We start from the raw sequence: 19,085 nt of genomic DNA on the forward strand, positions 1-19,085 counted from the left end.
TCACTTAATGAAATGCCATCCAGCCACTACCCATGATGTTTATCAAGGCTGACTGACGACATATGGAAATAACAGGAAATAGAACATAGAGTTTAATCTCAACTATGTAAAGAACAGAGTTCATAGAAAAAGCAGCAAAAGAAATATGGTCAACAGTAGCAGTGTTTGCCCGTGGAGGGTGGGACTGTGGGTGTCTTCTTGCCGCTTCCTGTGTGTTTGCTTTGCTTCTTCACAATTTCCTCTCCTCTCCAAAGTCTCCACAAGAGGGTTGTATTAAATTGATCAGCAGAAAGAAACATTGTTCCAAAAAAGGGGGAAGAAAAAGTTAATGAGGTAAAAGCACAAAAAAACGAAACATTGCAGATACGTGTTCAGATATGGAGAGGGAAGTTTTACGAGGCATTTGAAGAATTCAACCTGACAAGTAAAATTATCCGTGTGCCATGTTTGCACTACCTTGTGAAAACTGCCAAGGACTTCCTGGGAGTTTGCCCGCCTTCTCCTTGGTTTCTCCATGAGGAAGTTAAAGAACGCACATGAGAAGTGAGACTCTGGAAGCCGGGCAAACTCCAAGCCCCTGTACCAGACGGGTTACAACACACAACCCACAACATGATGCTTATCCAACGGAGGCTCCCTGGCTCCCTGTGCTACTCCCAGGCTGGTATTTTCACAGAAATCTCTTTTAAGATAAAGGTAATTTTTTTCTGACATGTAAACTGAATGAAAACAAAAATCTGTTACATAAGCAGCAGCAGCAGGCAGAAAGGACAGAGCCGTTGACCACTCGGGGTAAGGATGTGCTCTGGCAGGCTCAGGGATATCAGAGAATGACCCAGAGCCACATGCCACCACGCAGGGTGGCTCCCTGCAGAACTGGGAGCTTAGAGGGGGAGCCCCCTTGGTAACCAGCAGCCTTATGCAGATACTCAGACCCAGCACTAAAAATAGAGCAGTACTATATATACAGTGTTGAGTCACCAGCAAACACTAAAAATAGAACTATGCGAATGGCTTTTTGTAGGAAGAGCACCGATTTTATTTTCTAACTCTTACAAACAAATCAGAGAGTTCCTATGTTATAGGCCATTCAATTATTTATCCTTTTCTCTCCTGCTGGTAGATGGGCACACACATGTACACACATTTGTGCAACACATATAATGCACATATACATGCACACACACAAACATGTAAATCTATTACACATACTCTGCTCAGAAGAACCCACCTTGGGTATTCCACATAGTTCTCTAACAGTACTCCCACCATTAGACGTCCTGCAACATCCCCAGGTGCACACAGAGAAAGAAGACTAGAAGGACCTACATCAAAGGTCATCTCTCTGTACTACTACCAGAATGACATCCTCAGCTTTAAACACAAAATCTCCTAATTTAAAAATTATCAAATATCATCCAAACAGCCCAGCGCCTCTTTCACGGCCTGTCATCAAAGGAGCATTTTCTTCACACCCTTCAGCTTTCCACGCCCTGCCTCTCGCCCGCGCTCCTGCTCCTCCTTCACAGCGAATTCCTGCCGGTCCCTTTGCTCCTCCTCCAAGTCCTGCCTGTCCAAACATCTCCAATGTCCCCTCCAAGTAACGTCATGGATTCCTCAAACAAATTCTTTTTATTACTTTTTGGAATTTCAAGGGCATTTTCTACTCTATTTGAATTTTTCTCATAGTTTACATCAACCTCTATCTGGTATTACAGACACACACATACACACACACACATGCACATAAATGTGTCTCCCTTCTTGAACGACAGAATCATTAATTGACCCATTCATTCATTCATTCGTTCATCCAACACACACTTACCCTATGCTTATCCAATGCTAGGAATTGTGCTGGGTACGAGGGATGCAATGGTGTGCAAAATAGACAAAGGCCCATCCCTCTGGGGAGACATCAGGCTGGTAAGCAGGGAATAACAATGAGGGTGATAAGTGCTGAAACAGAAGGTCCTGGAGACTCACCTTGTCTAGTCTAAGAATGTAACACATCCCACCAGAATTAATAACAGGACTGAGAACTAGAGAAGAGGGAGAGAAGGAGAAGCAAGTTCAAGCAGAGGGAACAGCATGCAGAAGTCCAGAGGGACAGATAGTCTATTGAGCCATAAGTTCCATGAAGGTCTTGGCCTCTGCATGGTTCATCTTCGTGACTAGAGGTTTATTTGCACAATGCTTTAAATATAATAATGCTCATGAATATTGGTTGCATGAAAAAACGAATCAATTCGTATCCTCTGGATTAAACTCCAACATGATCCTATTCCATTGCCCGATCCATTATCATCAAGTAATCTACAGGGACCATGGGGTGCCATCTCTCAGTGATCCCCTCAGATCAGACAGCTGAAATCCACAGCCACCTCCTCTCCCATGCCTTCAACACCTATTCTGGGTGCTCAGCCACACCTAGCCAGCTGGAGGCAGGGCTTCCTTCCACGCGCAGCCATGGCATGACTTTGCAGTGCTCTCCCAAATAAGGGAGGAAGGTGTCTCCTCCCACAGCTTTCCTATCTGCAAGGGCTGGTGTGGCTCTTCTCCTAAATGTACTCTCTGTGGTGGATACCCCCCAGACCAGCAGCCAAACGGCAGGGGTCTCCCTCTTCCTGTGCCCCATTCTCCAGCCCATCTCCTTTTCCCCAATGCTCATGAGGGACAAGGAATGGCTGCAGTGGGAATGTGGAGAGTCTTCCAGGGAGCTAAGAAGAAACGTATATGATATCTCGGATAAATATAGAAAAGGGCTGGATGGTGGAGAGAAGCAAAATCAAAGTTGCTAACATTAGGGTCTATGAACAATGGCAGGCAGAGAGTTAAGGCCAATTTCTGGATTTCCATGGAGTAAGGAAGATAGGATTCAGGACCCTGGTCATCAAAGCACTTGCTTTCCTTCATTACTTTGCTTTGCCTATGGAGCAAGGCGAGTATCAGTGTGGTAAAGAGAAAGCATCTCTGAGGGGAGAGGCTCCCAATCAGGAGGAAGAAGAGGAGAGGCACAAAGAAAACTCAGAACAAAACCAATGAAATTCAAATCACCAGAAAACGCTAAGAGATCAAGCAGAGGCAAAACAAGCAGAGAAGGGAAACCAGGCCTCCCTGTGTTACCTGAGTTGAATCTACCGAGAGCGAGACCTTTCATCTAGCATTTTCATTTTTCCTTAAATAGCAAGAGAGCACAGCCCAGAGGCTGAGTTGGAGACTGGAGTCAGGCAGACATGGAGCCAAACGCTGGCGCCACCACGTGCTGGCCCTGAGTATTTGGGGAGGTTTTCTAGGACTCCGGAAAACTGGAAGCAACACTGTTTTTAAAAACAAGCAAACACTTCTTTGCTTTCTACCCCCAGAGAAGGATGGGGCCTTGCTCCTGTTGGGTTTGATTCGAGAACCAGCAAAGTCAACGGTCTGTACCCGTTCCCTCGAGGAGAAGCAAGCAGATGGTTGGTGTGCAGTCTTCATTAACAGCGATATCACCCAGAGAATGAAAAGGCCGTGGTGAGACAAGCATTTGGTGGGTTTCTCAATCCTGGCAGGACTCTACGGGAGTAGAGAGTGTCCTGACTTTAAACACCCCCTTAAGGCGCCTGGAGACCAGAAAAAGAGCCTTGCCAAGATATGCCCTGTTCGTCTATTTCACCACCTCGCTTCCATTGCAGTCTGTACCTTTGGCTAAACAACTCAAGAAGTGACATTAAGTCTACAAGTGTGTCCTTGTTCCGCAAAAACAATATAATCCCTTTGGGCAGGTTTTTAACCTCTTAAAACTGAAAAGCCTCATTTTCTTCATCTCAAAAATAGGAATAATAGCAGCTGTGCCTTGTGCCTTGCAGAGACGAAATGAGATACCGCGTAGCAGCCATTTGGCCCAGGTCCCAAGAAGCGCCCAAAATGCTGCAGCTGGTGGGGGTTGCTGATGTGGCTGTTTCGTTATTGATATAAAATCAATGAAAACACCCATGGGCCACCTAAAAATTGTATATTCTCAGCAGGCTAATCAATTTGATAAACACTTACAGAGGAGGGGCAAGAATAATAAGAAAGCAGAGGGTTATCAACACCCATTACCCTTTTAACTGTGTTGTCTCCAGAACCATCTCAGGAGTGTGCGTCATTTCTTACTGGAAAGTTGTAGGTTTGCAAGGGTTCATGGAGAATTCCTCCTGCTCCCCTTTCTGTCTTCACAATGAATAAGTACAGGAAGCATGCCGAGATGCCTGCACCGGGATAGCTCTTATATAACCACGTTATTCTCGAATCGGTTCTTGTCCCTTCCCATTGGAAAGGTTTTGACAGTCTTCCTACACACACAAAATGCCATCCCCAGAATTAGAATCCCACGCCCTGAAGCCAGCTCTTGGTGTATAAATTACTTCCTCCCAGACATGAAGCAGGTCTGGATGTCGTGCTAACACCTCCTCTCCCGGGGTCACATCACACGGAATTCAGAGCTATGAGACAGATTGACAAATGGTGACCATTTGGAAAAAGGAAAAGAAAAAAATGTCTCATGGAAAAAGATTAAAAATAGAAGGCACGCTAACTTCTTGTGGAGCTGTTCAACGGCTGTCAAAAGCAGGGTCAACAGTAAGCAGGCAACTGCATCCTGGGTCTTTCACTGGCCATTGCTTCCCCCTCTGGCCTGCACCCCAGAAGAGCCAGCACTGTTCTCAGGGGTGCTTTGACACAATCCCACCAGGGGCAAAATCACCAGTGAGGACAGCAAAGCATAACGGGGAGAAGTGCTGGACGTTTACAACAACCCATCGTAGGTTCTAGAACCTCATAACTGCTCGTCCTATTCTAAACTCTGATCGAATGCTCTGGTTCTAGACTAACTCCAAGGCACTCTAAAGGGTTATCCTGGATGGAGTCAGCCAACTGAAAAGTGCTTCCTGTTGTGGACAGCAATATTCCTTTGATTTATGTTGTGGTTTTGAGCCCTCTCTCCTTTTGAAAATTCTCACAGGAGCAGACCGTATGGCAGACTGGATCCATAAGGACATACTTAGCGATGGGCCTGTGTGCTACCTCCAGAGTGGTAGAAGGCAGAGGAGAAAGAACCACCTCTTCATTAAAGAGGCTGTTGGAGGGGTATGAAATTCCTGCCTGCTAACAATTCTTAAAAAAATTCTCTAGACTTCAGGGACTTTGGGATATGTCACCCCTGAGGATTAGCTCTGCTTTTGAAGCGACATATTTCTACTCTCAGATCCAGCTGGTTATGGTCAAATGGAGAACTGTCCCAGTCATCCAGGGGGGAAAATACAGACTCTGGACTCACTATGGCCATCAGATCCAAATGGTAATATCAATAATTAGAATTTATTAAAATTTTCTCAGTGCCAGGTAGGTGTCTAAGAACTTAACATCTATTAACTTATTAAACTCCATAACAAGTTTAGGTAGGAACTATTACCATACTCATCTTACTAATGGAGATACTGAGTTTATAGAAAGGCTAGGTAAATTGTCCAAAGTCACACAGCTGATGAGCAAGGAGCTGGGATGCAAAACAAGGCAGTCTGGCCACAGAGGCTGTACTCATAAAACTGGTGCTATATAGTCTCAAATAAAATTGACTTATTTACGTGTCACTAAGCCCGCATCCCCTGCGCATCACCCTTGCACCTGCTGGATGGTGCCCTTTTGGTCCAAAGTTCCACGTACAAAGAAAAGATGCCAAGAAAGTGTGCACAATATTATAAGAGGTTAATGACTAACACTTTATTAAAGTTGCCTCCTTCTGCCACAGCCATGTTGTAAAGAGGACAAAGTTCCTGTGAGTTTTAAGCTAAAAGTGGAAGGCACAAAGTTTCTGCTGGGCCGGAGTTCTTCTAAACCTTTTAAAAATTACCCCACACGGAAGGCTAAGTACTCGACCTTCTCAAGCACATCAGAGCAACTCTTGACAAAAACACCTTCAGCCTGGAGAGTAACGAATACACATGCCTTTGTTAGGAGCGCCCCCTAGTGACCAGAAAACAGATTGAGCTCTAACAGGAGATAAAGGTCCCTCAGGCGCAACAATGGGCGCTAAGCAGAAAAGGAGCTGGGAAAACGAGGAGCAGAAGGAAGCTGTCTCCTCACCTCGTTTTCAGTAGTCGTCCCTGAGAAATTTTGCCTAGAGTAAGATTTATTACAGTAAAAAATACAAGAGGAGAATGAAGCTCAAATATTGTCACGGCGATGAATCAGAGTTCTTTTGTTATTCTTTAAAGCTTAAAGTTTTCCTTTAAAATATTTCCTTTAAAAATATCAAAACATTTCAAAAGTACAATTATTCATGTGTCCCTTGTCTAGGAGGAAGGACTGATGTACTTTTCCCCATCTTCAGACGGCGTCCTCGGCAGATGGATGCTGGAACTTTGTGGGCTGATGCTGAGACGAGATTATCCGCAGCTCTCACTACTCCACGCCCCCGGCCGCTGCTAGGGGAGGGGGAGGGGAACGACATGTAACACACGTAAAATCGCCGAACAGACGGACATTGCAGCGACAACACTGGCCCTGCTGCAAGAGCTGGGCAATGGAGAACCGGTCTGACTCTCGACCTCTGACCGTGACGGAGAGCGCGTGCTGGGGCTGCCCCTAGAAGCCACACCACGGGCAAAGCAGAATCAGGGCAGAAAAGATCTACAAATATTCTATGTGGGCTTTGATGTCTGTCTGCACCACCAGGAAGTCTGATGACGCTAACCTGACGTGGAGGCAGCACTAAGAGGCCGCAAATACCAACGTGAAGAGCTCCCCACGCAGCAGCTCTGTCCCGATGATTTGCTCTGCTCGGTTCAATGATGGGAAATAAAACCCGATATCTGATCTTGGTTCTACCAGAGATCTTTCCAAAGCTAGCTTTTCCTGTTCTACATGTGCAGCCACAACTTCAACAAAGCTATGGTCTCCATACTTACAACCAAACATGCCCTGTATCGTTGAACCAAAGACAACTAAGAAAGACACGGCAGAGCCCACCCTGGACATGTAAGGACAGGACATTGGTGGTCTTCCCTTCACCTGTAGGGAAGGAGTCATCTGCAAGACATGACTCGCCTGCCAATAGCCTGCCAATCAAGGAAGTGAACACAACTGCCTGCCAGTTTTTGCTTGAACTATGGGTAGCCTCATAGAATGCTCTCCTTTGGCTGATTTCCTTTTCAGCATCCCCCTTGCTATTTGCTGGAGTGCAGAAAGGAAAGGCGGAGATGAAAGGGAAAAAATATCCAAGAGGCTGAAGTACCCCCTACCATCAAGACAGAAGTCTCAACACCACCTCTGAACATATAACTCTGGAAGTGGCTACCTAAAAGAAAAAGTTGAAAAATGATTCAAGATTCTACTCACCTGAGAAATACATATCAAGAATCAGTTCAAACTTCCCCAGGCAGCTTTGTCCCCTGTCCCAACAGTGCTGGCTCACTGTGACTCCATTTACCACTCATACGCCCTCCACGTATTGATGTCACATGTTTTAATTCTTTATATATATATTTAAACCCCCAAACACATTATTATTATTGTTTCTACAGTCAATATTCATTTAGATTTTCCATTTCCAGTGCATTCTTTCCTGCATTTCCATGTTAAGACAGAAGGAAATAGTAGATGCAGAGATTGTTATGCCCTGTATAAAAGGCTTTCGTGACAGCACAAGGAAAAATAATTGGGCATGAGAGTCAAGACATGTGGGTACCGGATAAAAGCTCATCTGCCATGAACAGCAGGCAAATTTCACTTAAGGAGGCCAGCTGGGCATCTTAGAATGTTCTAGCCTCTGCAGGGCCTGGATGAAAGCTAAAGAGACTCCCTGAGGAGATCCTAAGGCCCCCTGTCTCGGTCCTACAACTTCACACTCTGCAGGCTGATAAGCAGAGCTGCAATGTAATTGGATGTCCTAGTGGCTGGTCATCTGAGTTGGAGGGAGAGTGGGGAGAGTCTGGTTGGGAGTCAACGGTTTTGCGCCATCTGGTGGCTGATTCTGCTCCAGCTTCCCTAATGACTGGAATCTCCCCGCTAGTTACACCCCAACTAGAAATGATTAGCACTGGCGCTTTGCTGCATTTAAAATGGAAAACGGGGGTGTCTGATCAGAATGAACCAGAGCACAGCATCAATGAGGCAGAAAATAGATCTGGTTCCGAGAAACAGGCACATCCAGTATCTGCCTGCGAGTTCATCCAGACTGACCCGTGCAGGGGTCTCAGTCACCGGTAATCCCTTCACCAATGTCACCCAAGGGTCCCTCAGGTGGAAGGGATCTGCTGGGGCTGGGTGGGCTGGCCAGAGCTTCCTGCAGAGCACCCCAGCCTGCATCAAGACTTCCTGAATGCCGTGTGGCTAAGACTTAAGAGAATTCCAGGGTTAGATTCCTTCGAACCTCTGTCACAAGATGTTTGTCAACCGATCAATACATAATCTTGTTTTATGTGTGTTTCTGTTTAAAGACACTTTATTTAATACATATTGTTGATTCATTAACATTGAACTCACGGCAACAGCACTATAACTCATGCCAGAACTAAGTGTACCTAACACACATATTTTCTCTGTAAGGCACATCACGGCCTCGTGCACTTAGGAACACCAGCCAGGACTACGGCACTTCTCTTGGGGGCCATTTTAAACAGCAAAATCACCAGCACAAAGCACAAAATCTTGAAAAACGTGGTCCTGGCTAACCCACGAAAAGGACACTACTTTACAATATGAGAGACAAGGAGGCAGGGTGTCCCCTGTTGGACCTCACGTGCCTGTCGGGCAGTTCAAATGTTTTGCCACTGTGCACGTCTGCAAACGACTATGAAAGCACCATGATGACTGATTTGGGGGTTACAAATGAATTTTAGTGAATAGGTGAATTTGCAAATACAGAATCCATGAATAATGAAGATTGACTGTATATTTCAAACCCCCTTGAACTTAAAATTCTCTATAATCTGTCCCTCACTTGGAAAGCCAACTCCACTTCTCTGTCTCCATGCAACATAAACATTGGCCATGACAAATTATTGGCAGTTGCCCAAGCACACATTGTTCTTTCAACTTCAACTGTTACTGTGAACCATGTATTTGCTCACCATCCTCTTGGGACAACTTACAACTCTAACCTTCCCCCATCACTGTCTGTCACAGTGTCATGGGGCACTGGGTGACCTTCCAATAATAATATTAATAGTAATTGTAACATCATCATAATAGTATCTAAATTCAGTCTGCTTACTATGTGCCAGGCACTATTCTGTATGATTTATAAGTATCTACTAATTTAATCCATACAACACTCTATTGATAGAGAAAACTATTATGCCTCATTTTAAAGATAAGAAAACTGAGACATGAAAATGTCAAGTAACTTGCTCAAGTCACTCAACCTGTGAAGGGGAGAGTCAGGAATCAAGCATAGGCAAACTGAATCCAGAGCCCAAGTTTAATCCCAATGTCACACTCTCACAGTAAGTGTTGAATTCTAGTAGCATTTAGACTAAGATGCTTCCTTCTGTGGTATGGGAACAGGGATGGAGATGGAGATGGAGGAAGAGATATATAAATATGTATCTCACCTCATTCTCTGCCATCTGTATTTGGGAAAAAAATATATTAAAATGACACCAAGCAATGCATATGTAATTATGTGTAATTATACTTATGTAAGTATGCATAATTATTATCTATCACCCAAGAAGATAGAAAATCCTCTAAAAATTTGAACACGAATTTGTATTAATCATGTTTTTATATTTTTTGTATTGTCTGATGCTTTGATATCTTGAGTCCTTGCTGACACTGGAGGGACTGCCCTTCCCAGGGTTATCGAATTCCTAGAGAGAGGAAGTGTGCCTTTCATACGCAAGCGAACCAATCCAGATTTCGAACTCCAACAATCTCCTTTATCAGGCTTTTGTACTCTGGGCCACTATCCCCCTGCCCTAATCACCACAGGGCCAGGTAACAGACAACTAGGGGCAGCCGCTACACCCCGGAGCCACTGAAATGATTCAAACTAGCCAATCCTAAGCCTGCTTGCCCTGCCTTGCCTTGTCTTGCCTTTTCCATGGAAACCACAACAAAGGCTGTTGCCCATGTTTTCCCCTCACTCCTTCTGCCTCCTGACCAACCCTGGTGCTTCCCCATGTGGCCCTGTGTGGCGTGCCATGCTCCCCCTCTTGGGAACCGTGAGTAACAAACTGTCTTTTCAAAAGCAATCATCTCCAGGTAAGGTGCTGACCTCACCATATACATCACTGAATATAATCAAACCTACATTTTTGTTTTTAAAAGAGAATCTTAATTCTGAAATAACGTTTTTCCCATTACCTTTTTCCACCTTCACATTTTAGTCATTTTTTTCTTTTAAGACAATGTTAATTTTAAGAAAATGTTAAGGGAAATGTTTATCAAAACTTTTCATGTTAAAGCACAATATATTGTTCAGAAACAGTTTCTTCTAAAAATGAGTTTATTTTGGCCACAGTCAAGCTAAAGGAAAGGAAAAAAAGCAACTAGGAAAACAAAAACGTCTTGTCCAATGTTAACATCTGCCTTGTTCAAGAGGGATCAGAAATATGAACCACAGACGTCTCCTTTTTAATGCTTGTCCAATAGACTGGACAAAAGTAAAATTCACAAATAGAGAAGCTCTTGATTTGACATCAAGACAGACAAATTCTGAAGGGTCACTGGCCAGGAACACAACTCTTCACAGAGTATTAAAACCATTTTGCACAGTTCTTGGTCATTATAATCAATAGGGTATGGTTCATATACAGGCATTTCCCCTGTTTTCAAAATAAAGTCATTTTAAAAATGAGAATCTGCCCTCCATCACCTTGAGAAATACATGTGCCCTTCCTTAGAAGTTACAATAAGAATAGTATTGTCCCAGACAACCCGGCCCCCCCTGCCCCCAGGGGGCCTACAAAGCCATGTCCATTTTGAAACTAGAGAATCGTTAACTAAGAGATCTTAGAAGATTATGCTGCTTTGTTTTAAAAGCAGATGGTTTTCTGTATTATGACTAACCACTAAGCCATTTAGCCACGTTAGATTGAGATTTTAGAGTTATTCCATCAGAAAAATCTGCTCTTTGGGGATGCTGTGCTGAGAAGGAATGTGAGGCGCATCTCCCTTCTCAAAGGTGTTGTGCTTTGTTATCCTTAAACAAACTGTTCTCCCTGCCTTGTTGGAGCAATGGCCCCTTTGACTCCGGAAAACTTAAAAAGCTGCCTGTGATTTCCATGATAAGTGCTCTCTAAAGGCAAGGAAGGGAAGTTCCATTTCCTGGGTGTATCTGCCATTCCAGGCACTGTGCCAGTCACTAATAGATGGTCTTGCAGGCTCTCAAGAACTTTGAAATAGAAGAGAACCTGCCCAGTTTCACAACTGAGGAACCGACATGGAAATAGGTGAAATACCTGGCCCCCTGGCCCATGGCTGTAAGTAGGAAAAACGGAATTAAAATCTAGGCCCACTCAACTGCATACACCTGTCATTTAATACTTCCCGGGCACTGCTCCTTGGGAGACGTGAAATGAGAAATAGCAGTCTTCATCGTACAAATTGGAACTTTTCTTCAAAGAGATCCAAAAGATTATCCAAATCTCAAATTGCTCCTGAAGGAGTTAACAGGAAGGAGTTCAGGAAGGAGTTAAAAGGCAAGATCATTCCTCCTTTGGAAGCACAGAGAGAATTCTACACCAAGACTATCTACAGCATCTAGAACTTCTGCGGCTGCACACTTGAGGGCCTTGGCCAGCTTTCAGTGTTTTTGCACAATGGTCTCTAGGTGGCGCAATGAGCGCGTGATTCCCTTCACTGAGGCTCGTCTACTTCTGGCTGACAAGGCGTTCAAAGTGAAAATCTCTGCTTGTCAAAGCTGTTGGATCATTTCTAGCATTACAAATCATTACTAAGTAGTCTTTCCAATTTCCCAACTCTCTGATGCAAGATCGTGGCCTGGGAGAAGAACCATGGAAAATAAAGGAAACCAACACTCTCTTTTGGTTATTCTCTGGTCAAGGTCTTTGTTTTTTCTAAAATGACTTTTCAAGTCCTTGGAGAGGAGGCCACAGAACTGCTAAAGGCCTTAAAACTGCATCAAATTAGCCTTCAGTTTTAGAAAACGCATCGTTCTTCATAAAGTACTCATGAAGCAAAACACTCAGCAGACACTGAAAACTAAGACAGAGATATACTCTAACACCAAACTATGGAAAGAATTAATAATCACGTCAACACAGATGGAACTACATTGAGAAAGACCACTCAGAGTTTGGCTCATGGAATACTCTGGTGATTTCACACAGGGACCAGCACATGAAAATAAAAAGGGAGATGCTTCATACCTTCCATCCTCATTATGTGTACCCTACCTAAAGACCTGTAATTGTCTGAGTCCCACCACATGTTCATCCCCCAATTTCCTTCTTTTCTCCCTCCCTCTGACACATAGCCAGAAGGAGAAATGACACTGTGCATTCTGGGACCCAAATGCCTCGACAAAAACCACTAGGACCTGGGGCATAGACACAATGAGTGCCAGGGGCAGTATGTGTAAAGAGCTAGAGTTTTGCATGTTCTACATGGTTCAAACACACCAGAAATCCAGGGAGTACCAGAAGGAGGAAGATGAAATGGTAGTAACTCAGGCATACCCTTCACCCAGGCTCTCCACCAGGACAAGTGGAATCAATTGGGAGCATTTTGAAATGCACATGCCTTGATCTCTTTCTGGGCCATTTGGATATAACTTGAGGGTCAGAAAGAGTAGGTGATGTTGCAAAGCTTCCCAGGTGATTTGGATACACTTTACTCGACACACAAAAGTAAAACCTGAAAGGAACTAGGGTGAGGTAGAATGCGAGCCCCATCCATAGTCCCTCCTCGAAATCCCTGGTAAATGGGCTCTCCCAACATGCAGGTAGGAGAGAGCAGACCAGGGCTACCCAGAAGCCTCGATCATCGACACATACCAAGTACAGAGAGCTCTCACTAGGTCCCTCAGTCATGAAACATTTTGCTAAAATTTAAAAAATAGATCCAATTAAAAGATCAAATGGAATGTCAAAATATGGAATATGATGGGATAAAAATGATGTCATCATACCTCTGCAAAGCAAATTGCAAAGCTGAATACCATGTCTGACAAGAATTCTTATTAGAAAAGACATGTTAAGATTACCACTATAAAAACAATAACTTATCAGATTGTTAGTTGGCTTTTTTTTTTTTTTTTTTGAATTCATGAAACACTATTGGAGAGGTTCAACAAAAAGCACTCTGATCCACTGCTGGTTAAAGTGGAAACTCCTCAGTGTTTGCGGCCAGTAATTTGGTAATATCAAATTACTATGGGAATGACAGTTCCACAAATTCATTCTAATAACGTGATCATGGACATGCATAAACCCTGGGCAGCCAACATGTTCATGATAGACTTCAATGGTAATTTCAAAACATTGAAACTTTCAGTAAAAGGGCTTGGTTAAATAAACTGTAGTCCATCCAAATAATGCAAAGCTCCTCAGTAATGAAAAACAATACATGTTAACTGATGTGGAAACATTTTCAACGACAATTCCCCTGAAAACACAAGGTTTCCCAAATAACACACACATACAGCATGATACCAATATGCACAAATAGTAGTGTGTGTGTGTGTGTGTATGTGTGTATGTATTCAAGGAAAGAGTATTGCAATTATAAAATAAGGACTGGTGATTTCTAATCACTGAAGCCAAAATCTCATTTATGTCATTTATGATGGAGGTTAAAATGGAAACTCAACTTTACACCTGCAGAATTTGAGATTAATTAGCCCAAGGTCATGCAAAAACATGATGATGATACAGGCAAGAATGGAACGCAAGTAGAAACAAGAACAACAGATTATATTCAGGACAAGCTGTGTTCTGATTTGCAAACTGAAAAAAAGAAAATCTAGGAGATTTAGCATTTGTAGCAAGATAAAATTTTTAGGAAAATATAAATTGCATAAATCTCATCATGATTAAATTTCAGGAGATTCTCAATTCAATTTTGATATGAAATAGATATATGTAAGTAATCCAATCACTATCCCAATAATAAGATCCATTCCACAGTTGCCATCATCCATTTAATTCAAATAGAACCTTAAGCATCTTCTGACGTAGCTTTAACCAAGTCTAGATGCATTCTGGGCTAACTACTCTTGGTTACACTTAATCAGAACTGAATAAACAAACTCAGTATTAGTCACACTTGTGCAAGTTATTCCATTTCACTGCAGCCAGAAGAGATTTTCATGTGATCCTGTTTAAACCAGCTAAACATCTGGAAAATGTGGAAACTATTCTGTAAGACGCAAGAGGACCACACGCTCGGAGGAGACATCAGTTATGCGGCTGAGGTCAGACCCCGGGATGTTGGAAGGAGAGAGCTTACTGGAGATGCCTTACTTACAATGAAGCCAAGTTTTTTATAATCCCGTGTGTACATGGATTTGCGTTTCTCCATGCTGCCACTGCTGTTATTAGGTTCAGACTCTGCATCAAAAGCAATTCTTCGAAGTTCAAATATGATGTCCCTCTGAGCCTGAAGGCGTTAGGGAGGAAAAAAAGGAGAGGGCTGTTTTCATCGTGTGATATTACATATACTCCTTCTTTCCCCAGGGTCTAAATGAATCACTGTATTCAGGCAAAAGAAAAACAGATAAAGACAACCAATGTTCTAAGTTACGGCTCTGCATACTTCTCCTCCTGTCATTCTCCCCGCTGGTTAGTCCTGGCTTTAATCCACAATTATCCTCACGGCCAAATCATCTGGAATACTTATGTCAATTGTCTAGTGAAGTTCTAAATGGAGCCCCAAATATAACAGAAGGCTTATGATTGGAAAAAGCCAAGTTAGAGAACCTGGAAGGACTGCACTCTAGAAACTGAGGCACACAAGGTTTATGAACAATATTCAAGTGACAAGGGATCCCTAACTCCCCTAAGAAGTGACTTCATGAAACAAACCCTTATTGGTTAAAATGGTAAGTTTTATGTTATGTATATTTTACCACAATGAGAAGAAAATACTTTAAATAAACAAAAGGAAGGATTTCCAAACGGGGAGGGCTGTTCCACATGAAGATGCATTGCCTTCCACCACTGGAAGTGGTAAGACGACAGTCTCATCTCTCTGGGATAGACTTGGCCTTGCCAAAAGTCTGGGGCACGCTAGATGGCCTCTCAAAGTCTCTCCATCATTCTTAATCGCATGGCCTCGTGCCATGAATGAAGTGCTACAGCAGTTACACACTTCACATGTGCAGTTGACATCTGCGATAGATCAGGCCCTCACGTGCCAATAATGAGTGTTTTCCTTTCCAAAGCTGCAGCGCTGTTTAAGTTGAAAATGTGCTACAGCAGGGCTCCCAGCTGTTTCCTCTCACTTCCTCATCACACAGTCAAGTTCCCCAAAAGCCTTTGGGATGGAGATATTACTTTTCACGCACAACAACCTGAGACCTAGAGAGAATTAGAGCAAACAGCCAACCGACAAAAATGAAAGCTCCAGAAATCAGGTGTAACCCGGGACCCCCACCCTTGGCACTTATCACTGAAGAATGGAAATTACTTCCTCAACCTGCAGAATCAGTAACACACAGAGCTACCAAGTCGCCCTAGTTGTCTGGGAACTTGACTCCAAAACTGTTACCATTGGCGGTATTGGGGCCAAGTATCAAGGTCTGTGGCCATGTGACATCAAGCTTTCTTACCCCATAAAGGAAGAATATGCATGTGTTTGATGAGTAATAAAAACAATCCTTTATTTTATTCTCTGATCCTAGATTCACCTGAATTTTAAATCCATTACCCCAAGTTCTGAGATGATAATAAAACAATATCATCACCTAAAACCTCCTTGTTTTGGAGTAGCCCGAGAAAAGACTTTTTATGACACTTTATCTCCCTCTTGTGCTTTTACTGCTGTCTATTGAGCACTCACCTGGTCCTGGGGGTCCATCTTGGTCATCATCCTGTCTTCCAAGAGGTTAAAGGTAAGTACTTGCAGCACATACAGCTGGTGCGCCATTTCATTGTTGATGGCCCGCTGAGCTCGGATGACATGCTGGGGAGATGGTTCACAAATGAAATTTAAAAAAAAAGGAAGAAAGGAAAAGCAAACAACAAAAATGAACCCCTGTCATTTTGCCAAGTAGAACCCCAGAATTCTTCATTTGGAGGCACGAGGGATGTACGTTGGTGGAACCACGCTTCAGAAGAAAGATGAGGACACGGGTGACCTTGGAGCTTTCTTTTACATTCCAGGACCCAATAAGGTTCCTGATCCTTAGGTCAGAACCAGGAAAAGACATACTGTGTGCAGGAGGGAGTGAAAGAGGGGAAGGCACTGGAAACACACGGTGATTACAGCCATATAAATCCTATAAAACCTAAAGAGAAGGTATGCCTGAAATGAGAGTATCTTGAAGAGAACACTATGGATTTCTACAACAGAAGCATTCCTTGCATCCAGTAGAGGAATAAACAGTGCACACGTATTGCAAGCAATTTTGCCATTATCTTACCCTAAAAGTGTCTCTGACAGGTGATCCCACTTCTAGATGGGGAAAAGTTTTAGAAGCAAGACACAAAAGCAAAGTATCTATCAGGTTTGTAGTTAATTCACTGTGGAAACTATACAGAGACCACGGTCACCACTATGCAGGGAGTGAATTTATGTGCATTCATTTACTTTCCCGTTAACAATTAAATGCAAAATAAAATGACCCTTCCTCTTAGAACCAAAATAGAACAAATATAAAAGGAGTGTCAGGAGACTAGGTATGAGGGCCTTTGCCTCCACCAGAGCTGGGTCTGAAATAGGATTCAACATTTGGGCATAACGTACATCCTCTTTGGCAGAAAGCATGACCGTGCCTTAAAAATGCCAAACAACCAGTCAATGTAGTGAAACAACCATTCAAATCAGTTATTTTGAATGTGCTAGACTCAACCCTGCCTTGCTGTCTGAAAGAACTTTCTCTAGGTGCCCCTCAACCTGGCATGCTCCTGGACTCCACACTCTGGCTGTGAGCACCATGTCAAAATAGCCAGTTAAAGAAAGAGGGTTGGGGAGAAGAATGAGGTATAGAAGGAAGTCGCTGAACCAAAATTATGGGGGGTGGGAAGCTAGGCAGTTGGATTGGGGGTTGAATAAAACCCTATATCCTTCAATCTTCAGGACACAATGTTAATTCATAGTATACTTTTAGTATCCAAAGTGTATGTGTACCAAAGTATATAGATATCTATTTTATTAGCAACTCAAAAGTAACTGCACTCCAAGTTTTTGCCAGAGAATATCAACCTTGAACTTCCAGCCATCCAAGTCTCATAAAAGAAGTCCCATGAAAGCAAACTGATCTTTCAGACATGGTGGCTACAGTCATTCCACCCACCCCATCCCCGGACATTCTAACTCCGACGGCCACACCAACAACCGGCTAAGACCTGAATTAAACATTTCTGCTCCTTCATCTGGCCACTCTCCTCTCCTTGCACAAACACCTTCTCTCAGCTACAATTTAATCTTGCAGCTTCCACTTGTATTGAGAGCCAGCATACAGAATAACCATATTATAAATCCTTGTGCAATTTCTACGAAACTATTCTTGGACCTAGAGTGTATTAGAATGCTCTACCAATACCCATTTCAGATTCTAGTTCCAGGGGGAAAAATACGTCATCTCCGAAGAACTGGGGTACCTCTTTTATCAAACCATAAAAATTACACTCATATGGTTTCTCTTTATCCTTGACAGTCAGGAAGTTTAAAATCAAACTTGATGACAAATTGTAGTCATTACTATTGGCTTTGGGTTCTAAAATATTTATTTTGTTTGCCCTTATAAGGTTTTTAATTTTTAATGGCCTCATTGTATTGGAATGTGTGTGTGTGTGTGTGTGTGTGTGTAATTGTAAGCTTGCAGAATCACACAAGCAGAAATTATTTTTTTTTTGGTAAAGAGGGGAATCAACCACATGTGCTTCTTTCAGCCTTTGGTTAGAAGTCAAGTAGCAGATAAGGCCTCAGGAAATCTCGCTATTTGATTTATTTCTAAACATTCACAACGTAACACGTAGGGCTTCTTTTCCACCGAGGTTTCAGGTCATTTTTGCATTGCCGTTAATGAGTGGGTTCCTTGTATGTCTTTCCTGCCTTTCTCTTGCAAAGGGGCCCAGGAAATGATGGTCAAAATTTCAGGACTTCTGAGGGTCTGATATGTTTCCAAATAGCTCTCTCATTAAAAACAGTATAAGCTCAGAGTGGTGGATTTTTCACTTATGGAGCCCCTGATTTCCTGAAATGCGAAGCTAAAGCTACAGAAAGTGTAATAAACCTGCCCACTGAGATTTCCAGCCCTTCCTGCCAGAACGTCTTTCTCTCTAGAGCAGTTCCAGAGACCCCTCCCTCCAACCCTATAAAGCCATTCCCTTCGGGAAAGCCTTGTTTACTCCAATTCTAAAAGCACGCTTTTTCCCCCTTTCTAGTTCCTACTGCTTCACCACAGAAGCGAGTCACAGAACAAACCACAAACTGAAGCCAAAAGAGGAGACAAATAAGTGCACCAGGCCCTTCCACCCCACCAAGTGTGCACAGCACAGAGATACTCACTGTTAAAATGATGGAACGCAGTTGCTTCTGAGCCAAAATATTCGCCATCTCCTGTTGAAGAAAAACACACCCACACAAAAGCTTAGGTTAGAAAAGATACATTTCAACATGGTCCAAAATGACTTTATTTTGGCGTGTGCTTCGTAACTGGATATCAGCAGTATTTCTTATGAAAGAATGGAGTCAGATAGTAGTATTCAAATTACTGTTCCAACGTTCTGTTTAGATAACAAAGCCATGTCCAAAAGCAAAGGAAGGAAATCCGGGACTCGCAAACTTCATTTTTTTTTTTTTTTTCCAGGAATTTCCTCCTTCCAGGAAAAGGTGAATGCTCAATAAGATCAAACACTCCAGAGGAAAGCAACAGCTCTCCACTAGAAAGGCTCAGCAGCTTTTATTAGACTATGTTGTGCAGAGCGTTTTTA

The 19,085-nt window shown here is 43.0% G+C and overlaps 1 protein-coding gene across 4 annotated transcripts in view; it reads right to left on the reverse strand.

Annotated features, from left to right (window-relative positions):
• The window catches only part of ELMO1 (engulfment and cell motility 1), a 525,628-nt gene that overhangs the window by 308,307 nt on the left and 198,236 nt on the right, over window positions 1-19,085 (reverse strand). For all 4 annotated transcript variants that reach the window (XM_058528310.1, XM_058528301.1, XM_058528318.1 and 1 more), the window contains 3 exons: window positions 18,661-18,711; window positions 15,988-16,110; window positions 14,455-14,586 (listed from right to left, as the gene is read on the reverse strand). In XM_058528310.1, coding sequence (XP_058384293.1) covers window positions 14,455-14,586; window positions 15,988-16,110; window positions 18,661-18,711 — 306 coding nt within the window. The remainder of the gene's footprint in view (window positions 1-14,454; window positions 14,587-15,987; window positions 16,111-18,660; window positions 18,712-19,085) is intronic.

This window comes from Diceros bicornis, chromosome 3, assembly GCF_020826845.1.
Source record: "Diceros bicornis minor isolate mBicDic1 chromosome 3, mDicBic1.mat.cur, whole genome shotgun sequence".
Classification (NCBI taxonomy): domain Eukaryota; kingdom Metazoa; phylum Chordata; class Mammalia; order Perissodactyla; family Rhinocerotidae; genus Diceros; species Diceros bicornis.